Source organism: Rhea americana, unplaced genomic scaffold (assembly GCF_003343005.1).
Source record: "Rhea americana isolate MKP2758 unplaced genomic scaffold, rheAme1 scaffold_333, whole genome shotgun sequence".
NCBI classification, from domain to species: domain Eukaryota; kingdom Metazoa; phylum Chordata; class Aves; order Rheiformes; family Rheidae; genus Rhea; species Rhea americana.
Genome location: NW_028186461.1, coordinates 52,688 through 74,745, shown reverse-complemented (window position 1 = coordinate 74,745; position 22,058 = coordinate 52,688). Strand labels below are relative to the sequence as shown.

Sequence of the window (22,058 nt, the reverse complement as noted above, 5' to 3'; positions counted from 1 at the left end):
AAAAAGGGCAGAGGTTTTTCAGACACAAGAGGTACAGTCAATTTTGCAAAGATTAGAATATCATTCACACTCAATTAACTGTCAAATTAAGAGGACAAAATCGGAAGACTTTTTTTTTGCCTAGGATATGAATATTTGCAGTTGATGTAATGGTAGAGACTAGGCCCTTTGTGCACCACATTTTGTATTTTGAGAAAATGGAAAGCAACCAGAAAGAAAACAAGTGTAGTGGTTTTGCTTCTATTGTAATGTATCTGCATCAAAAGTAGATTTTTTTTTTTTTTTTTTAAGATTTTCTGAGGTTTTAAATTTTTACATTTCCTCTTCATCCAGATTCAAGATCCAGCCCATATTATGGCTGGCAGTGGGTCCAGATCAGGATCAGCCAGTGGATTTTCCATGAAATCACAGCTTCAAATCACTGGTAAGTCCTTACAAATATATCCTTTTCTAGTTTAAAAAATGTAAAAGTAAAAAAWTTTTTTTTGAGTAATTCAGTGGAAGTTACTAGTATACTGTGTTTCAAAAAGTTCTGAGTAGTACAAAAACTTGGGAGAAGTTGCAAACTAAAATTGTTGGTGGAACATCATCATGACTTAGTAGAAACATTGCTGTTTTGTTCAAGATTTTATTTGAAGTGCCTTTTTGAAATGATCGATTTTCTTGTAAAGAGGAAAGAAATAATTATTTTTGAATGTTGCTAGGTCAAATATACAGAGCAATTCTTTTAAATATGAGAATGTAATATAATATTCCTTTCTGTTAGTAACACTTGGCATAGCATTGCATCGAACACTTTCATTGAATTATCAGACTAAGTGAATCTGAACTGCTGTTTTTCAAGTTTGGCTTCTTGATTCTCATTTGTTAGCATGTTTTATGGCCAGTGTTGAAAAGGAGCTTTAATCAAAGTGTTAATGAGAATATTACTGTAAGTGAGCACCTGCAGATTGTATGCGAATAGATTTATATGGCATACTTCGCGTAGAGCCCCACCAGCAGAGGAGGCATTCAAACTTTAGCATCAAGTTTTCTCACTTGTTCTCTGCCTGGCAAATATTGCTGAATTATCTGGAGCATGGGAATTGGGAGGTCTGTAGATGTATGCAGATCTTTGTTTGGAAGCATCAAATGTAAATCTTGCCCCCTTAGTGCAGAAGATATGTGGGTATATGTAGAGGTTTCACAAGCTTTATATCATGGGGATGAAAAGAATCATCAAAAATAAATGGGAATTTTAAAATAGGAAGAAGAATGAAACTAAATTATGTACTGGTTCTAGCTATCACAGTGAGATCAAGCTTTTTTTTGTCGCAGTGGGCCCTGAGACTGTAAGAGAAATCTTATTGCCACAAATGAGTGTTGGCGAGAAAGACTGATGAACTTTGGAAGGAGGTATGTCCTCCCCATAGCCAAGTAGAGCAGAGAATGAAAATGGTGATTTCTGTCTAAGGTTTGTCATGTTTAAAGGCCTATGACTCATAAAGAAAGTGAACTGAAGAAATGTCTCCTGTTTAGCATGGTGATTCTTGAGACATTTTGATTCCTAGTTTCTTTGGAACTTGAGCCGCAGTCTGCAAGAAAGCTATTTCTTGTGCTAGCAGGTTTTACCTTTTTTTGCAGAAGGTTCTGTAAGCAATCCTTCCTCCTCTTTTTGGTTCTAGTGTCTCCATTGTAGTTTTAAGTGAGCTTTCAAGTTGACTAGGCAGATAAGAACCCTGAATATAGGTTCAATACTGAAGAATTGTACTGTGTCAAACCAGATCTTGGTGTCTTAGGGTAGCCAGTGATGTTGAGGTGTGAGATGCTGTAACATTTAAATACTGRTGATGCAAGGGGAAGAGGAGGGGAGCTATTCCTGAAAACTAATGTTAGCTAACTGAAGCAAATTTCTGTAAGATCTCTTAAGAGGAAGAGAAAGAAGTTCCCTTGGGAGCAGTTCAGAGCACTTTATACTAAGCTACTTCTCTAAATCTCTAAAGGAGTGTAGACTATAAAGGTAATCCAGGTAGATTAGCCATATGGGCTTGAATTAGTCTGCTTTTTTACTTAAGCTTAGTAAAGCTCTAAAGAGTTCTAAGTCCTATCCAGATTTGGTTTTGTCTGGAAAAGTAGGTAGTTAGTGAAACTCAAAGTTTGCCTTTGGCTAATTTTTCTGGAAATTTGCTTTGCTATAGAAAACTTAACACAAAATGCATTTCCTTACTCCTATTTTTTAAGTTAGCTTTGCCAGAAGTAGCAGCAGCTGCCCATGACTCTTTAGTGAGAGAGACAAATCATGTTTTGGACTTCCTGACAAGTGAGTGTAATAAATTATAGGAGTTTTTGTGGCTGRTGGAGGTTGTAGAGGGTATTTTCTATATTCAACACACAGGTGCATTTGCGGATCTTATACTGATGATTATAGTGTCTAACCATATAGAAAAAGTATTGTTGCACATTCCAGGCTTTCATGTGAGCAATTGTATAAAATGGTCTGAGATGCAAGAGCAAGTCTTTTGTGCATTTAATGTATTTGTTCGCTTGAGCATTGTTGTCAAGCATCGATGAACCTGACACTTGGATACTGACGCACCCAACTGAAAAACATCATTTGCTGTTGATGTCTCGTAAAGTCTATTGTTATTTTTCTCTTAACAGTTATTTCAGCAAAACTAAAAGAAAAAAATAAATGGTTTGGACCTAGCCCTTATGTGGAAGTCTCGGTAGATGGGCAGTCAAAGAAGACAGAAAAATGCAACAATACAAATAGTCCGAAGTGGAAACAACATCTTACAGTGTAGGTTTGATTTTTGTTTCCTTGTTGGATTATTTGAGCTAAATTAATGCTATGTAATTCACATCAGACTTAATGGTTGTGGTTTTTGGTTTTTAATTTTTATTTTTGATTTTTTTTTCTTCTTTAAAACAATGTGTTCTGTTTTACATGATATGAAGATATCTGTGCAATTTCTGGAGCAAATGTGATCTCACAGTCTAGCATATATATCTATAAAACAATTGCACAATTTTCCTATAGAAAGGCACAGTGCTTAAGAGGGGATGCATTGCACTTTAATGCACGTGGCATATAAAAGCAGCTTTAATTGCATGAGTAGTAAGGAAAATAAGGTARTTTGGTAATAAAACTGGTGCTGTTGCATGTATGTTTTTGTTGCCATATTTAAGATTACAGTGTTGTAAAAATGCCRTGGTTGGAAAGCATAGCATAGCATGGGTAGCAGTATTGATTGTGTAGCATGTCATAGCACTGTTTGCTCCATTTTGCACGCTTCCAACTTCAGTCGCAAGTGCAAAATTCCTGACGAGCTTGTTCTCACAGAGTACAAAACCAACATTAGTTTCAAGAGGAACACAGTTACTATGTTTGTTTGTCCTAGTGTTTGGTGAGATGATAGCAAGTATAAAGAACAGATATTAAAAATAATCTGCTCTCTGACATTTTTCACACAAAAATGTATGACATGAAGCATTGGAATGAACACCACTCTTCTGCTGGTACGTTTGTTAACACTAAAGTCACAGATTATTAGTCTTGGGGCACCTAGAGCAGTCCTGTCTGATGGAAAACCTCTTTGCCTATGCATTTCTTGTAACCCAGGCCGTTGTGCAGTTAGTTTTTAGAATTCACCTTATTTATATTTCTTCACAGTAGAAAGTAAATTATGAAAGAAAGTTCCTTTTGTGTTTCRTGCACATCAGCGTGCTAAGATTCCAAGAGCAGATTTCTTAGCTTCTGTAATGTGTTTTTTGTTTTGTTTTGTTTTGCTTAATGTTTGTGGYTTATGCTACCCAAGTCCACAGAGTCATACAAGGACAATTTTTGCTCTTGTTCGTTGTGCTGCAAAGAGACACTGAATCCATTTCACCTTCGCTGAAGATTCCACTAATGCCATGTAGAACTTAGTGGAAGGAGGTGTCATTATTTCATAAAACATGTTAGTTACACTCAAAATTTTGACAAAAGAATAACGGTTTCTGCAAGTGATATGAAACATGGCTTCCTGTTTTAAAAAGCAGTCTGGTAGATGGAGCTGCATATCCTGCAGGGACTGACTGACTGAAAAAAAAAACAATAAAAAAGCCCCTACAAGCATAGAAGTCTGGACTTCTCAACCATGTTCGAGTGAAATGATCTTCTGAGAAAATTGGCAGCTGTTTGTACACTTGTCTCTAGCAATTAAAGTACTTTAAAATGTTGGAATGTCCTTTATAGGAAAGGAATATCAATATTAAAAATGACCTTGAAGTTGATATTAGGAATATTTTTTCATTTTCAGTTCCTTGCACATGCTGTTCAACAAATGCCATTACACGGTGCTCATTTTTTTTTTTCTTCCTTCTCTCAGAATTGTCACTCCTGTGAGTAAATTAAACTTTCGAGTCTGGAGCCATCAGACACTAAAATCTGATGTTCTTCTGGGAAGTGCTGCTCTGGATATTCACGAGACTTTGAAATCAAACAGTATGAAGCGTAAGTATAAGATGAAAAATACTTTGGAACAGAATTTGTGAAACATAGTCAGTAAAATTGAGTGCTGTTTGCAAATCTTTAAAGACTCTAGTGGGCCTTAGRAGTTCCCTTTTGCTATTATGGATTACGTTTATGAGTTTTCTCACACATTGTGTGCATGTATATATATAATATGTGTAATATATATGTTACATGTAATATATATATATTACAGGCTGCTATGGTGTCACTGAAAACATGGTGTTTTTCACTTTAGTAGTATGTGCAAGAATGAAAGCCTAATTGAAAATGTCTTTTGTTTTACATAAGAATGAAAACTCTGACGTGTTCCTGATTCCACGCCAGGAAATATGTGAAGTTTATTTTGTCTGTTCTAGATAGTGTTATTAGGGTAATATTGTATTATTTCATACATCAGAACTATTTAGCCTTTGGGCAGTATGTGCGTCCTGTGAAGCTTGGAAGGAGAATATAGAACGCTACGCCTCATTACAGAATTTATRTTACTACAACATACAACCTTGTGTTGTCATGCTTGCCTTCTGTCCTGCAATGAAGTGTTTGCCTCTGGATTTTCAAGTGTGTGCATAGTAGTTGCAGCGTGTTAGTAGCTTTTTAATAAGCTATCTTCCTGATAGTGTTACTCTTGCTGAATCTGGTTGATAATTACTTTGGTAACTGCATTATTCTGTATAACACCAGATATGCTGGAGTAATTCAGTGAATTTGGTTCAAGCGATTTCATCAAGTGTGTGTACTTATGATTGTGTTTCACTGTGACATGGAGTCATTTATCCTGCAAGTATCTTTGTCTAGGGATATGATACAAAATCTTCTTGTTTTAACTGTGGATCTTGTGTTAGTTAAATAAAAATGGAATCTTTTAATCTGAAGATAGAATTGATGTCTGCTGTGAATGAAGAAAAATATGAATTACAYTTCTAGACTATAGGTTTTGAGGACAATTGTTCTATTTGCTTCAGAAATGTGGGCAGAAACTCGAGTCTCAACTTCTGCTGTAATGACAGTCCTTTCCTTAGGCAGCAATGAGGTTTATGCTGCAGTTTTCCTCTTTTCAATACACAATATCATTTAACTGATATCCAGGAATGATTAATTTTATACAAAACAAAATATTGTGGATACAGAGCTGTGGTTTGGGATTTTTTTCTTGATTGCTGGGATCTGTGATTTGATTATTGAATAAAATGTACTCTTTTGTCATGTAGTAAGAGAATTTCCATTTTTTTTAATGTACTTTTCCAGTTGAGCAGGTAGTTGTGACATTGCACCTTGTTGGTGACAGAGAACCAGCAGAAGTGGTAGGCGATTTGTCCGTCTGTCTAGATGGGATGCAAGTAGATCCTGAGCTGCTAACGAATGGTGATGCCTCAAGTGTAAGAAGTGAGTAATACTCTGTTCAAGTGTACAATGATTGTAGTCTCTGATATACCAAGCTTTTCTTTCTGGAAACTTTAACATAGTATTTTACTAATGGAATATCAATGGTTACTATAATTTCGTCTTTATAATAAAGGCAGAACTCTTCTATGCTTTTATATGAGGTGGACTCACAGTCCACAGTGGAGGTTTTCAGCTTTACTGAAAGGCTGATCTTATTTGTGTAATATCAGTATCTTTATTTTCCGGACAGTGCTAACTTTATTTAGTGTTTCCAAACTACTTTACTTGACTGAAAGCTTCTAGCTCCCTGCCATGTTTAGAACATCGTATATAGAAGAGCAATAAAAATAAGTCAGTTTAATTTTAGAATAATAGGTGGTCATATTCTACTGGCTAGAAAATTGTTTTATATTTATTTTCTTTAAATATGTCTTTTAATTTATGTGAAAGCTTTCATAGATTTTGTTTCCTGTGGAGTGCTGTGGAGAGGGATTGCGATTCTTCCTGTTTTGCTAGCATCTTCAGGCTCAGATAACTAGTATAATTTTTAACTGAAAATCTTGAAGAATAGGTGTAAGAAGTGTGATTACACTTAAAATAGCAACTAAGGATTTTTCAATTCCAACGCAGCAGAGCAGGYGAAAGAATATTTTTGACGGTAATGCACAGCACAAATTAGGAATAGGAAAGATTTATTTCCCCAGAAGAATTGGGCATTGGAGATGCTGTCTCCTATAGCAACTGGGTAAGCTGTTCATTGGCTTATTTAAGCAAGGCAGCTCTTAGGTTTCTATTTCTTTTTAAAGACTAAAATAAATTACTTTCAATTCCAGCTAAATAGTATAGGAATATTGATTTAGCACACTAGCATTTCGAGTTTTTAATCCATCTTCCTTTGAATTGTGGATCAATCATGTAATCTGAGGGTGTGGGGGTTTATTTTTGTAAAGAAAAGGTGAATACTGGGGCTATATAGGGCTTGTAGAGCAAGGTTGAGGTATGTTGATAGAAGTATGTAGTAAAAGTAACAGAATTTCCTAATATATACTTATTTTTCATTTGTCCTTTTACTTTGCTCTCCTGGAATTCATCTGCTGAGTTGAGGAAAAAGGTGCAGTGAATAGAAAAAGGAATGCAGGTAGTGAAATTGAGAACTGTGTCTAGTTTTGAGCTCCCCAGTATAAGACATTGACTTACAAGTGGAAGTTTAGCAGAGGATTTCTAAACGATCAACTGACTGGAGCATATGAGGAAAGAATGAAATCTTGCGAAGAGGTAGAGCGTTGTTGTTGAGCAAGCTGAAGGTGCTTATAGGCAGTTACATTATTTACTCAATAGCCTTTTAAATCTTAATTTAAGRTATTTTAGTTTCTGGAATTAAAATCACTTCCTTGTATGGCCCATTAACTTCACATTACCGTAAGCCTTTACATGACTACATTCTTCTTGTTGGCTTGGATCTGTTCGTAGTTCCCGTAAAAATTGGTAACAGACTTGCTTGCTAATAACGTTTATTTAATTCTGTGGAACTGAAGCATTTGTGCTATCTACATGAATGAGTGGTTCAGTGCTACATACTGAAGTATAACAAGTGCTGGCACAAAAGACAAGTATTTGCAAGGTAGCTGAATAAGCAGCTGCAAAATGTTTGCAGATCTGGGCTGAGCTGCTGTAATTCTGTTTGGAAAGCAGCTGAATGCTATACTTGCTTGAATGCCCTTGTGCTAAATAATTTACGGAGCAAGGGAAGAGTCCAGGATAGAGAGTCCTGGAAAGCAAAGGTCTTGCAGTTTCTTGCTAGCCTACTGGAGAGAAGATTTTAGAGAAGTCATTGTCCTAACTGTTTTCCCTGTCATCATCAAAATAAGTGAGAAAATATGAAAAGCCAGATCCACTTGAGGAGTGGATAAAACTGCTTGTTATTGCTACATAGACAGGAGATGGTGTTATGGAACTGTGTGCGCTTGGGAATATTTATACAGTTAAATAATGTCTTGTTATATCCTCCATAAGGAGAAAATACTACTGCTTTTGTATTTCGCAGCAAAAATATTCATTAAAAAATGAATATACATACACAGTCTTAAAATAAGACTATAGAAAAGTAGTATAGTGCCTCACTATTTGAAAGAAATCTGGGCATCAAAGACTTCTTTTTAACTTGAAAATCATTCAGAATGTTGCTTATACTTTTATTGTCTTTTTCTTTCTGATATTTAAGGTCCTACACAGAATGATACCTCCAGAGTAAAGAATGATGCACGGTAAGACTTCTTTTTTCTTTTGTACTGAGAAAGAGAAAAAGAGACAAATTCAATACACATTCAAATACTAAACTGATCATCTCAATTTTCTAGCTTCAGTTTGCCTCTATACCTGAATGTTCTTTTGATTTTTTTTTTCTTTTTCRTATTTCCCACCTCTCCATAATGCTTTATTTAAAGAGAAAATAYGCTGGAGAGATCATAACACCTTTTTCAGCAGCATAGAGGCTTTAACTAATGCCGTATGGATGTGAATTAATTTAACTATGCTAAATGTCTTTAAAAACAAATTACTTTCAACTTTATTTAACGTATTAGATTAGAAACCTTTTTTCCAAAAATAAGCAAAACTTCRTGTTGCTTCAATGTCTTATCAAGGTTTGGAATCTATTTGGTAATTTTTCCTTTGCAGATCTATACTGTGTTTATGTACAAGCTCTCTGATTTAACTATTTCATTTAAACTATTATAAAATTATATGGACTTCTCTAATTTGATGTCAGAACATTTACTTGTGTTTGGTTGCGTGTCCAGCAGCAAATCAATCTGGCATGTTTTAAGATGGGAGTAATCCCAGTAATAATTCATTCAGTCCCTGCCCTGACTCGTACTAAAATTGGTGAAAGAGGGGCACAATTGGTGCATGTTATCTTTAACAGGTCTCCACTGGGCAGTTTAAGCCGAGTTATTCGCTGCAGTTGAAGTGCAGACATATTCTGCTGTCTCTGTTGTGAGGATGGCAATTTATTTTAAGAGTTCCAGCAACTGAGATCAGTAATGTTTTAACTGCCTACAGTAGTTTGCTTAGTGGATGTATGCCTTAGAACTGAAATGCTTGATTTTAAGCTGAATCTCATACATTAATTTGCGTTTATAGTTCAAAAAATGTAAATCTTTTCACATGCATTATTCTTAGATTTGTAGCTCTTCTGAAAGTTCCTGGCCTCAATGCAATTTTTTCAGTATCACAAGGAAATTCTGTGGAATGCTTTGAGGATGTGTGGTTGTGTCTCCAAGTTTGACTGTCTCCATGGTGAGAAACTGTTCAGAGAGTAGAGCAGCAGTGTACCTTAGGAAAATTAAGCAAGCAGAGATTTAGAACTAGGCTAAAAAGGGACTGTCTTACTCCAAAGTACAGAGTATCTCTCGTTTTTGTGTATGTTGAATGTACCCTCTATTCTTGAGGTTCTTCCTATATCTGAAGATAGAAAGTTGTTTGTTTTAGAATTTAGCTTTGTTAAATAAGATACCAGAAGCTGTCTGGCGCTGGCAAGTTTTTAAGTTTCCCATGAGGTTACGTATTCTGCTGCTTGGTAGGATGAAAGTGTGACCACGCTCCATGATAGATTAACCTTCAGTGAGCTCAGAGCCACTTTGGTTAGTTTTCCAGTGCTACACGTATCTTATCAATCTGTATAGTGCGCTACACTTTTGAATGATATCTGAAACAGCTGAGTTAATTTCACCATTCTTTCATATATCACAAATATAACTGCCTTAGCTATGTAGTCTAGAGTCTTCCCATGACAGTTTTATTTTTTGTTCTGTTTCTTTTTGCCCTCAGAAGAATTTTTTCCAAGCTTGGGTGTTCAGAATGTCTGGGTGTTTGAGTAATAACAGCTGCATCGTTTTAGTACCAACCGGTGAAGATCTTGATGTTCATTAAAGGTTCATTTTGAGGATCCTTTATATGGTCATGGCAATGATCTGAACCTGGAATATGTCTAGCAGTGGTTGTTTTTATACACTGATCCACATCAAGACAGTTTTATATGTATCTTAAACTAACAGGTCAAATATATGAAAGATAGAAGCTTAAGCTTTTGACTTTAATGTTAAGGTAACAGCACTATGTTTTCTGCAACTGAGAAAAACTAGGCTACAGTTCCTACACAGTTTAGATCGCTAGTTAATGCTTGCACAGTCATTTAGTTTTACATTTCTTCTGGGTTGATGTAGTATGATATAAATTATGTGCAACTGGAGCAAAGATATATTTGGTATATTTGGCATTTTGATATTGAGGTAAAACATAGGATTTTACTTGATCCTCTATGACTGGTGATATGAATTAAGCCTGCCTACCTACTTGCTTTTATTTTGTGCACGTTTAAAAGGATGTGTTACACAGATTTTAGAGGTACTGTACTGAAACGATAGCTTACAGTTTTATTACTAGGGGCCTGTGTATTTGAGCTGTCAATCCACTAGAATTTTTAATTGATTTTTTTCTTTACTGAACGTGCTAATTATGAAAATAAAATGCTTTAGGTATAAGGATTCAGATACCAGAAACTCTAATTACTGAGCTACAAATATATCGGAATACCATATAGCTAAACATAATCAAACAGTATAGGATGGCTGAAAACTGTTCTGTAAAGTTTCAAAGGGTTTGAGAGGTTGAGGAGAGTAATTCACAACTGTTTATCAGAACTTCAACACTCAAGTCTGAAATTCTCTGTTATGTTCTATTTCAGACTGATAGTTTTGAAACAACAAAAACTAGGCACTTCTAGAACTGCATTTAAGGGCAATTTGTGCATCTTAATGAAGTCTTCTGAAATTTTCAAGTATACTGTCTGCTCTGAGCATATTCTGGCTGCATGGGGCAAATGCATATACGCAATTTCCAGGTCTTAATCAGCTTCTTGTCTCATTAGAACAAGCAGAATTCATGGGAGGAAATAGCTCAGCAGCAAAATCCAGAGACTGGAACAAAAGGGAGGTGTATTAAATTGGGAAATTAAGAAGGAATTTTCAGCAATAGATATTAGTAATATATATATATCTCATAACCTTTTCATCAATTGATGTCCCGTATACCTCAGAAGATAAACTGGTAGTGTGTTTATACATTCATTACAGATGACAAATATCTGTCATTACGATATATTTGTAAGAATCTCACCTTGTTGCATTCCGGTGTCTTCCATAAAAATTAATACTTTCCATAAGCTCTTAAGAATAGTTCTCTGTTCTGCCTTTTCCTGTAAAGGACTAACTCAAATGGCCTTGAAAGCTGTGAAGATGCAGCTCCCAGTGAAAACAAGACTGTTAATGGTGGTGATTCTCCGTTACTCACAAATGGAAGCTATAAACCTTCTAGACCTCCCAGACCTTCTAGACCACCTCCACCCACTCCTCGTAGACCCACTTCAGTAGCTGGTATGTATTCTAGTGTGTGGCGTTCATTTCAGAGCTATTTGTAAGCTGTAGACTATTTGAATGAAAATAGCCATTTCTTGTACTGTTTCTGAAATACTACATTTTTGAGAGCAAATTTCTCTTGAGCAGATTTCTAAATGATTATTTGTAGCTTGCCTTCAATTTATGTTGTTTGATCATTGCTCCTATTATTAGAATTTTTTCTTCAGTGTCTGCTAAAGAAGTTTGCAATGTTACTGCTAAATATAGTGGAGCTGGTCCAAAAGAACTAGAGTGCTRCCACTGCACTGAGACATCCCATTGAATTTGATGAGACTTCATTAGGACGAAATCTACTGAAGGATTTAAAGAATAGTCCCAGTAGATAATATTGGGTCTGAAAGACTGGCGGTTTATTTTTACAATTCTAGTTAAATTCTTTTAAATAACAGCACTTAATGTTTTGATTACTCTTGCATTGAAATAGGTAGATGTTTTTTATGTTACTCGATTATTTCAATGCTACAATACTTGACACTTAAATTTTAGAACTTGGTCTCTGATTGCTCCCCATGGAATTCAGCTATGTCCATAGCTATGTAGTGTATGTCATCTGTGTTTTGTTGTAGAATGCTTCCAAAACCTTACCAGAGTAGCTTTTTAAGGAGTTTTAGCTGATTCCCCTTTGCCATTGTAGCAAGGAACCATCTTAATGGCTTGCTAGAAATTGGGGAACCATTAAATGTGATTGAGAAACAGTGACACTGAATGGCAATCCTTTCGTGCAGCTTAGGAAATCCTAGAAGAATAGGAAAACAATTTCGTGCATACCCATGAAGTAGAATGACTCAGAAGAAAAAAGTACTCCTGAAAAGTTAGTTGATAAATGTTTTTAGTTCATTTATTTAAAAAATCTTTCTCTTTCATCCTCATATGCTGCCATTTGTTTCAGTGATCTCATTATTACAGTTGTTAAATGCTCAGTCTGGATGGGAAACTGGGCTATAATAATTACTTCAAAAGATGAATGCAGTATAGTTCAGTACTAAGGCCAGACTTGTATACAACTTTTAATCCCCCCTCCCTGCCCATGCACAAATGACATACATTTTAAAATATTTTCACTTAGTTCTTTGCATCTGTTTCTTCTCCTCCACCCCACCCCAATTCTTTGCTTGTAGAGGCCAGGTCTCTTCTTGGAAATCTTATTTTTAACACATCTTAAGTTATTACAAGTAATTTACGATGAATAGCTAGCTTATCAATGCAAGCAAGAAAAAATTTTTTATAATTATTTACTGTTTACAGGCTACAAATGACTTGTTTTGGTAAAGATTATATATTCTATCAGAAATACCAAAGCTGGACAGTTAATGCCAATTCTTGGATTGAAGCATTTCTACAAAGTAAGACAAAGTTTATTCTGAGTTTGTGTAAGATGCAAAATATGTGAGTGTATGTGTGCACCCCGAAACACMAATTTCTGCATATCTACTTTTGTGGTTCATAACATCCAGAGTAGACTGCTGATGATAATAATTAAAGAAATCTCAATCAGAAGTTTTGTCTCCTGTCTTCGTTATCTCTGATATCACAGGAAGTGCCAACGGTCCTTCATCCACATCCACAGAAAATGATGGGGCCAGTGCAGGGTCACTGCCGGGTACAGCAGCAAGTGCTTCTTCAGAACAGAGCCCTGAGGGGGCAACAGCTGGAGCAACAGCTGCTGCAACTGCTCCTCCAGCTGCTGCACTGACCACACCTCCAGTGTCAAGACAAGTTCAGCCTGTAAATCCTCCACCTCAGGCACTTGCTACAGTCAGCCAAGGTCCTCTTCCACCTGGGTAGGAGCTCAGTGATTTTTGTGGTGGAATATCTGTTCATTTGGTTTGGGTTTTGGATTTTTGGGGGAGATGAGAGGGACTGGATTTTTGTTTTTGTTTACTTTACAGTAGATATTACAAAACGAACCATTCGTAACATCTAGCTTTTTCCACATTAACAAATATCCCTGCAGTATTTAGTTTGGGGAGTTTTATAACTTTGGTTTGGTAGGAAAACAAAGACTTAATATTTCACCAATTACAACATTCACATTGGTATCTGCCTTAATTTGCCAACAGTTGAAGCAGTATATGGGGGAAGTTTGACTTACCTTACAGAGTAATTCTGAAGTACAAAGGCAGTCTTGAAAAAGACAATTTAGTTTGATTTCAATTTCAATAGAAACAGTGAATTAATATGCTTTTTTTCCTCATGCCGTATTTGATACAAATAAAAAGTAAGTCTCTGTCCCAAATGCTGCATATAAAATACATCATCAGTGCCCTTCTGAAGAATTCTGCATATATATGATCTGTGCAAAAGTTGCATACTTGGGGTAGTTAAATGAATGTTACTATTCTAACATGGGATTATGCTCAACAGGTTACACTGTTTTGGTATTCAATACAAAGCATTGTTTCATTGTTTTCCAAAATTATATGCTTAGGCATGAAATTTTACTTCATTTTCCTATAACAGGCAGTTATGTAGAACTTTTTTTATTCTTTGTCTAGTTAAAAGTACTGTCAATGTGGACTTCATACTACTGTATATTGTACAGCATTTTGGGGCATCTCACGAACCAAATATTAGTTAGGTTTTCCTTGCAGTTTGCTTTTTAAAATGCTTATGTATAATATTTCTCATAGTTGTGCAGTAGGTGAATGGTTGGAATGATTTTATCTGGAGGGAGATAAAATTTTTATTTTATTTTTAGTTGGGAGCAAAGAGTAGATCAACATGGTCGAGTATACTACGTAGATCACGTTGAAAAAAGAACCACGTGGGATCGGCCAGAGCCTCTTCCTCCAGGGTGAGTCAGAAAAAGTCATCTGATTGTCTAGGGTATGTCTGGACTGGATTTATCTAAGGTTAATTGACTGATAGCTTACTAAAGCTAGCAAGCAGATTAGTAATGTGAATGGAGTGCAAGCAGGTGTTGCAGGATATCTAAGCTCTACAATAATTGTGCATAGCGTGGGAAGGAGGGAAATGTTGAAGATAACAGAATTGGAACTTAGCTTCACTGTCAAAGATTAGGCAAGTGCATGTATATTGAAAAACTGGTCTGATTTAAAGAAAATAGACACCTGCAGCTCTAAAAGGGAACCAAAACTATAGAAAGATGTTTTGAGATTAATCTATTAGCTTTGAGCAAGTGTGTCCTTGGCTACCCCTTCAAGCTGAGGTTACTCTTTTCAGGCTTTTGATCGTGTCTCAGGGTTCACAGATAATTTACTGTGCTTTTATGAAACAGTTCTGGTTATCAGGCTTTTCCAGATGTTAATGTCAGAACAGCCAACGGTGTTGGTCATTGTTAGAGCCTGTATTCACGTTTGTTCTATTTTTCTTATTTTTTCAAAAATGAAAGGAAAAGATAATTGTAGCGCTATACTTCGTTCATACTCAAGTCATTCATACTTACGCTGTATAGTTTACAAAGTAAAAGCATGCAAGACAGTAAGGAGAACTTGATTTTTTAAGAGCAAATCAAGCCTGCAGAAAGTCTCATGAAGGTAGCCCACCTGGTCTTAAGCTTTGTGACAGGATTGACTATCATATTACTGAAACTTATTCAAAATCTTAATGTTTTCAATAAAATTTTGTAAATTAAAAAGAATTTTTAAATAAATGAACTAAAAACCAAAAGAACAACTCCCACACACCAACCTACACCCCTCTTCCCTGCCTCCTGTCATCCCTTGTTTGTGCTGAATCAGACTGAACTTGTGCCAGAAAGGGCATAAGGGAATCTTGTGTTGTACTGGCCAATTGGCAGGTTTTGAGGGAAGAAACCAAAAGACTATTATCTTCAGGGACTGGGAGGGATAAAAGCAGTGATGACAGTACAATAATGACAGTGGTTTATGTAGCACTTAAAGTAGATTTTAAATTGCTCTGAAACTATTTTGAAAGAACTGAAAGCACAGTAAATGAGATGAGTCTGATTTGGTATACCATGGAACAAAGTATAAGTCATTCTCTTCAGAAAGACTTTTAACTCTTTACAATTTTAATTGTAAAGAGGGTAAAGGGAGAAGAAAGTCTGCTGATGAACCCATACTTTTATTTCTAGTTCCAAACATACTGTATCTTTGCTTTACGATTAGTCTGACTCTGAAAGTGCTTCTTAACCTTTAAAATTATTGTGTGTTACTGAGGACTGTTGGTTGTCATTTTTTAAAAAAGCTGGGAGCGACGAGTTGACAACATGGGGAGAATTTATTATGTTGACCACTTCACGAGAACAACAACGTGGCAGAGACCAACGTTAGAATCTGTCCGGAATTATGAGCAGTGGCAGCTTCAGCGCAGTCAGCTTCAAGGAGCTATGCAGCAATTTAATCAAAGATTTATATATGGGGTAAGGAATGTAATGCTGAAGTTGAGAAATGCGTTTTCCAGATTCTCCACCTATTAGATCGTAATGTCTATCTCTTCTGCATTTTGTATGTKCTATGTATATACTTTGTTTTTGGGAATGCTTGTGATAGACTCTTCCCAGTGAAGATACCAGACTTCAATAGTATGTCTTATTTCTTTGTGATAGAGTATACCTTTGTGTGTGTTCCTGCCATATAATTGGTAACCCTAGCTCGTGTCCTTGCAATGACTGCAGGCAGTGCATGCWGCTGAATATAGCTGGTGTGAAATTTCTTTGGTAAAATTTATGTTCAATATTGATAAAAGCCAGTGGTTCAAAACAAACTGCAGCTTAGTAATAAGCTGTTTTATTTACATCATGTCTTGCATTGGTTTGGCCAAAGACCAGGAAGGAAGGGTAGCACAGAGGAAACAAATTATTCCTGCTTAGGTAAAATGTCAATATACACAATGAATGTTATGAAAGTAAGGGGATTTAAAATAACCATTCCAGAATTTCAAATGCAGTGTTTCTGTCATCAATAGCAGACTTTAGACAGCTCCAAATAAAGCTGTAAGTTTATCAAGAATGCTGTAAGTTCTAAATTACTGTATGTACATGGGTTAAAAATGTACCTCCTACATGGCAGTAGGGAGGACTATACTGAGTGCAGGAATAAAGGAGAGGGGCCTGAGGAATGGAAGAAAGCTAACGTCACTCCAGCCTTCAAAAAGGACCCAGGAACTACTGACTAGTCAGCCTCATCTCAGTCCCTGTGATGTAGTAGCTAATCCTGGATACCATCTCTAACATATGAAGGATAAGAAGGTGATAGGAGTAGTCAGCATGGACAAAATAGAAGTCATGCTTAACCAACCTAATAGCCTTCCATGATGGAAGGACTGACTGGGTAGGGGAGGGGAGAGCAGTGGATGTCAACCACCTTGACTTGAGCAAGGCTTTCAATACTGTCTCCCACAATCATCCTCATAGACAAGCTGAGGAAGTACAGACTAGATGCACAGACAGTGAGGGTGAATTGCAAATTGGCTGAATGGCAGAGTTCAGAGGGTTGTGATCAGTGACACAAAGCCTAGCTGGAGACTGGTAGCTAGAAGTGTACACAGGGATTAACAGTGGAGCCAGTACTGTTTAATGTCTTCATTAATGACCTGAATGAAGGGGCAGAGTGCACCCTCAGCAAGTCTGCTGGTGATGCAAAACTGGGAGGAGTGACTGATATACCAGAAGGCTGTGCTACCTTTCAGGGGGACCCTGACAGCCTGGAGAGAGAGCTGCACTAGGAAGAGCATTGCCAGCAGGTTGAGGAAGGTGATCCTTCCCCTCTACTCAGCACTGTTGAGGCTGCATCTGGCGTATTGTGTCCAGTTCTGAGCTCCCCAGTATAAAAGAGACATGGAGGTACTGGAGCAAGTCCAGTGAAGGGCCACTAAGATGGTTGATTAAGGGCCTGGAGCATCTTTCGTATGAGGAAATGCTGAGAGAGCTGGGCTTGTTCAGCCTGGAGAAGACAAGACTAAGGAGGCATCTTTTATGAATGTCTATAAATATTTGAAGGAAGGGTGTAAATATGATGGACCCAGATGCTTTTCATTGGTGCCCAGTGACAGGACAAGAAACAGTGGGTATAACCTGAGAAACAGGAAGTTCTGCCTGAATATGTGAAAACTTTTTACAGTGAGAGTGACAGAGCTCTGGAACAGGTTGCCCAGAAAGGTTTTGAGTCTCCATGCTTGGAGATACTCAAAAGGAGATATTCTGGACAGGGTCCGGGGCAACTTGTTGTAAGTGAACCTACTTGAACAGGGGAGTTGGACTTAGATGATTACTCATGTCCCTTCAACCTCAACCATTCTGTGATGAAGTGATTTTCTTTCTGATTGTTTTGGGTATCACTGTACTGATTTTCTGTGTAGGCAGGTGCATTTCACAAAGAATATTTTTCTTGGCACTGAAGTTAACCATGCCAAGTACTGTAAAATTAGCTAACAGAAGAGCTTTCAGTCTTTAGTACCAAGAAGTAAAAGAGCCCAAATAAAAGACCAGTTTCTAATGAACTTAGAGACTCTCTGTGGAGGGGGGGGGGAGAGAAAGAAAAAAAAACTCTTTGGCATCTTTGCTGTATGTAACATTAACAAATGTATTTACTTCAATAATTTATGATGGCTACACTTAAAACATCTGGGAAGAAAATGGATAATGGCTAGTTAGTAATGCACCATTTCTTTGTGTGATTTGCAGAACCAGGACTTTTCTTCCACACAGAACAAAGAGTTTGATCCTCTTGGCCCTCTGCCACATGGATGGGGTAGGACTGACTAAAATAGTGTTTTGTAATTTAATTTAATTAAACGTTAAAGCATACTTCTACGAAATTTTGTCAGCTATGTCGGGGGGAATTTCTATGTATATGAAAAATCTGTATTTAAAATCTTCTTAAATGAAATCTAATCAAATGTGCTGTTAAAGTACCAAGTCTGTACAGGATGCGTGACTCCAAAATGGATTTAAAAATATGAAGTATGCTATTTTATTTCCAGTAACTACCGTGTTGTATGGCTTCTTTCATGCTATCATCATTACCTTTAGTATTTACGTTATGCAGGACTCCCCCCCCCACACACACACTCCTCTCTTCTCTTCATTTCCCTCATTAKATAGTGAGTTCTTGGAGAGTTTTGTTGATCTGAAAAGTTTTTGTAATGACTAATAAGCACCCATCTATACTTCCCTCAAAAAGAAATATGGGGATTTTTTACACCTTACATTGTTAACAATTTACACTTTTGCACACAGACAGAAAATATTTATATAAATTGCAAGTGTAAACTAATTCCTGGATCAGATAAGTGACTATGAAGTAGTAGTRATATGTAGTAGTAGTAGTTCAACACATATCTCATGATATCTGGGCAAAGTTCTTAGAGTTGTGTAATTTAAATATCTCTACTTTGCAAAGCTAGACCTGGTTTTTGTCTTAAGATTTTTCAAATATGACTATTTGGATTTTTAGTTAAGTTAGGGATGCAATTTCATGTCATAAAATAGTTGTGCCCACACTTTGCGTTGTTACACTATCTATATAACATTTCCAGAAATGTTCATTAGGCTGAAAGCAGCCCAGGAAACAAGGAAAACTCAGTTTTGCAGTTGTACTATTTTACTATCAGTATAACTTCTATGGACAAGTCTACTTCCAGACCTGTCTTCTAMACTGAAGTTTGTTACCTGCTGTAGTCAGATTTTGGTCGGATTTTATATTTTGGATTCCATATTCTGTATTGCTTTTGCAACACTGTAAATAAATAAAAAAAATAGGTCATAAAAAAAGCACAATGATGCCAGAAGACCAAATCGTGGCATTTATCATAAATATGTTTCAGTCATGGGCATAGGCTTAACTGTTCGAGTATTTGTATATTTTCTTGTAATGTGCACTGATCCTTTTTTTCTGAATATGAAGGGTTATGCCACTGTTCACATGACTATACTTTCCTGGTATTTGTACATACGTCTCAACTAATTTGTTTTTGCTGTCTACATTGTATGTAAGGCACACAACAATAATGAAAGCACCTATGGAGAAAACTTATTTTTGTTATTTTTTTTCAATTAATATTTTCCTCTAATTGAAAAAACAAATAGCATAGTAAGTGATCTTGGATGGAAATTTCAGCTTTATCAGTATTTTAATCTATTTAAATTATTAACTTTGAGAAATATCTGAAAAAGCTTTTTTTAAAAACTGTTAGCATTAGTCCAATAGATCTAGTTAAGGTAACTCTCCCAAGCTGAACTTTCCTTCACACAAATATCTATCCTGTGATGACACCCGGAATCTGACTTATCAAGATTTCATCATACAAGCTGTGCAGAATAGGTGAGCTTTTCAGGATAAGCTTTAGGATATAAGGAACCTATCCATGAACACTTCAATGCAGCTTTTCATTGAGGATAGGTGGTGGTGAAGTTTCATATAATTATTAGCAGTCAGTGCTATTAACATAGGTTCCTGTTGCTGAATAGACTCTTAAGAAGTGATGTCCATTGGAATGAAAAGATGTGTCAAAGGAGATACAGAGAAACTCGAAGACAGTGAAGGCTGGTGCAGGAGCTATTTTTTTTTTTTTTTTTTTAATTGGATGTAGTCTGGGCATTACATTAAGCAGATATTGAAATACTTTCAATTTTTGCTTCTTTTCAGAAAAGAGAACTGACAGCAATGGCAGAGTATATTTTGTCAATCACAACACACGTATTACTCAGTGGGAAGATCCCAGGAGTCAAGGGTAAGAAATTAGTTAGTTTCATGTAGATCTGGAATGACAAATTCACAAAGTGGTGACATTGAGAACTAGGAGACATGGCTCACAATTGAAAGATGGATTGTCATGTACAGACTTCTCAGTGTCATTTCAAATATATACAAAAGTACAAGACAAAATGGAAACTATCAAAATGTTGCTTGCAAATAGCACAATTATCAGCAAATATGTTGTTTATTAGACAATCAGTAGCTAAGAGACAAAGAAAGTAAACAAAAAACCCTACAGCAGCTTCCTCCACTCCTTCCCCGCACGACCTCGAAAAAAAAACCTAACCCACCTTCTACCAAACGTCAGGCTTTAGATTAAGACAGGCAGAAGAAAAACTTCAGGTACTACTAAAAGTAATGGAATACTGCTTTAGTTTGAGGTTCAGTTACTTTGACTCTTTGAAATAGGGAGCATTGGCAGGAAGTTGGAGATGTTCTTTCCCAGCTCCTCTATGCTTGAGCTGAAAACTTCCATTTAGTGAAGAAACTTCATCTGTCCCCTGTAGAAAAGGAATAAGAGGAGAGAGAATAGAATGACCTAGTGTGTGGACAGGGCTTTTTCTCTTTAGCCAAAGCTGCAGCTCTTCAGTCTGTCACATCTGCAGCAGCTGACCCTGTAGAAAAGCACTGTGATTTTTAATAACGACCCATCAACCAAGAGCTCTGGCTTTACAGTTGGAAACATGGTCCTGTCATATGGTTCTGTGGATGGAAGTACAATCTGAGATTGCTGTGGTGGAATGATACTGTTCAGGTCTTCCAATTGTATCAAGATCCGTTTATGTTTATATCAAACTTGAGCTAGAAGTTGCAAAAAATTATACAACATAGGTGTTTGTATTTTCTTGATRTTCTTTTATTTTGATTGCCTTGAAATCCTCCCTTTTTTGACTTCTGTGATTATATGTGAGGTGCCAAAAGCTCATTAAAATGATGTCAGTTTTAGAATAAAAATCTAATAGCTAGAACATAAAACTGTATTACTTAAGCGGAGGAAACATCCATAAAATTTACATAGCTTTTTTTCCTCAAAGCTCTTCTTGCTGCTATTACAGATAGATAGTGTAATGGAATGAGCTAATCCTTATTTAAAAAGCATTTTTGTTTTAGTGATATCTGACATTAAAATTTAAGATAAAAACAAGCAGAGTAAATGTTGACAACAACAACAATATTGTTTTTCAGATCTGATTTTTTTTTACTGTCTTAAGTATTTATAAATTAACTTCATGTATTAAATTGATCAGTTATCCTGTATTTTCTTGTATCTACAGTCAATTAAATGAGAAACCTTTACCAGAAGGCTGGGAAATGCGATTTACTGTAGATGGTATTCCATATTTTGTTGATCACAATAGAAGAACCACTACGTATATAGATCCCCGCACGGGCAAGTCTGCTCTGTAAGTGTTTTCAAACTTTACTTTTAAAAGCCTGATACGAAGTTCAACAGGCATAATTTTTGAAATTGTTTTTCTTTTCTTAAGCTTTTTGCAGAAGTTTTGGCAAGTAGCAAAACTTCCTAGTTTTCTAGTTTTTCTTTCACTGAGAACTGTCCCTGCAGAAGGCAGGGACACACAACAAGTGAAGAACTCTTTCTGAACACTTTGGAGTCCATCTTGCCAAATACTAGATAAGATTTGGGAGTAATGGAGGGGCTCCATCAATACTTCTGATGACAAGATCCCTGCTAGTTACTGGTCTTTCTTTTCAGATGTACACTCAAACCTTTATTTCTTTGATTCTCAGGAACGAGAACGGAATTAAAAACAGAATTTAACTTTCAAATTAACTGAATGTTACCCCACTCCAATTTTTAGAGTCCTTCTCTTTGCACTTAATCAGATACTGTTAATAAATACTGCAAATGCACCCTACAATATTACACGTGAAGGTTTTTTTTACTTAAACAAGCGAATTACACCCCAAAAAATCAAAAAAGTGACTGCATAAGAATCTTTCAGATAGACAGCTTTGTAGCCAACTAAACCATCTAACTATGTCACTAATAAATATATACAAGTT

At 36.2% G+C, this 22,058-nt stretch overlaps 1 protein-coding gene across 4 annotated transcripts in view; it reads left to right on the top strand.

Moving 5' to 3' along the window:
• The first annotated feature begins 332 nt into the window (after nucleotides 1-332).
• ITCH (itchy E3 ubiquitin protein ligase) overlaps nucleotides 333-22,058 on the top strand; it is a 38,109-nt gene continuing 16,383 nt past the window's right edge. For all 4 annotated transcript variants that reach the window (XM_085311137.1, XM_085311136.1, XM_085311135.1 and 1 more), the window contains exons 1-12: nucleotides 333-424; nucleotides 2,641-2,779; nucleotides 4,350-4,474; nucleotides 5,741-5,878; nucleotides 8,100-8,142; nucleotides 11,141-11,310; nucleotides 12,887-13,133; nucleotides 14,051-14,146; nucleotides 15,523-15,697; nucleotides 17,960-18,026; nucleotides 19,923-20,007; nucleotides 21,308-21,436. In XM_085311137.1, the coding sequence (XP_085167263.1) occupies nucleotides 355-424; nucleotides 2,641-2,779; nucleotides 4,350-4,474; nucleotides 5,741-5,878; nucleotides 8,100-8,142; nucleotides 11,141-11,310; nucleotides 12,887-13,133; nucleotides 14,051-14,146; nucleotides 15,523-15,697; nucleotides 17,960-18,026; nucleotides 19,923-20,007; nucleotides 21,308-21,436 (1,484 nt within the window). In that variant the 5' untranslated portion in view covers nucleotides 333-354. The remainder of the gene's footprint in view (nucleotides 425-2,640; nucleotides 2,780-4,349; nucleotides 4,475-5,740; nucleotides 5,879-8,099; nucleotides 8,143-11,140; nucleotides 11,311-12,886; nucleotides 13,134-14,050; nucleotides 14,147-15,522; nucleotides 15,698-17,959; nucleotides 18,027-19,922; nucleotides 20,008-21,307; nucleotides 21,437-22,058) is intronic.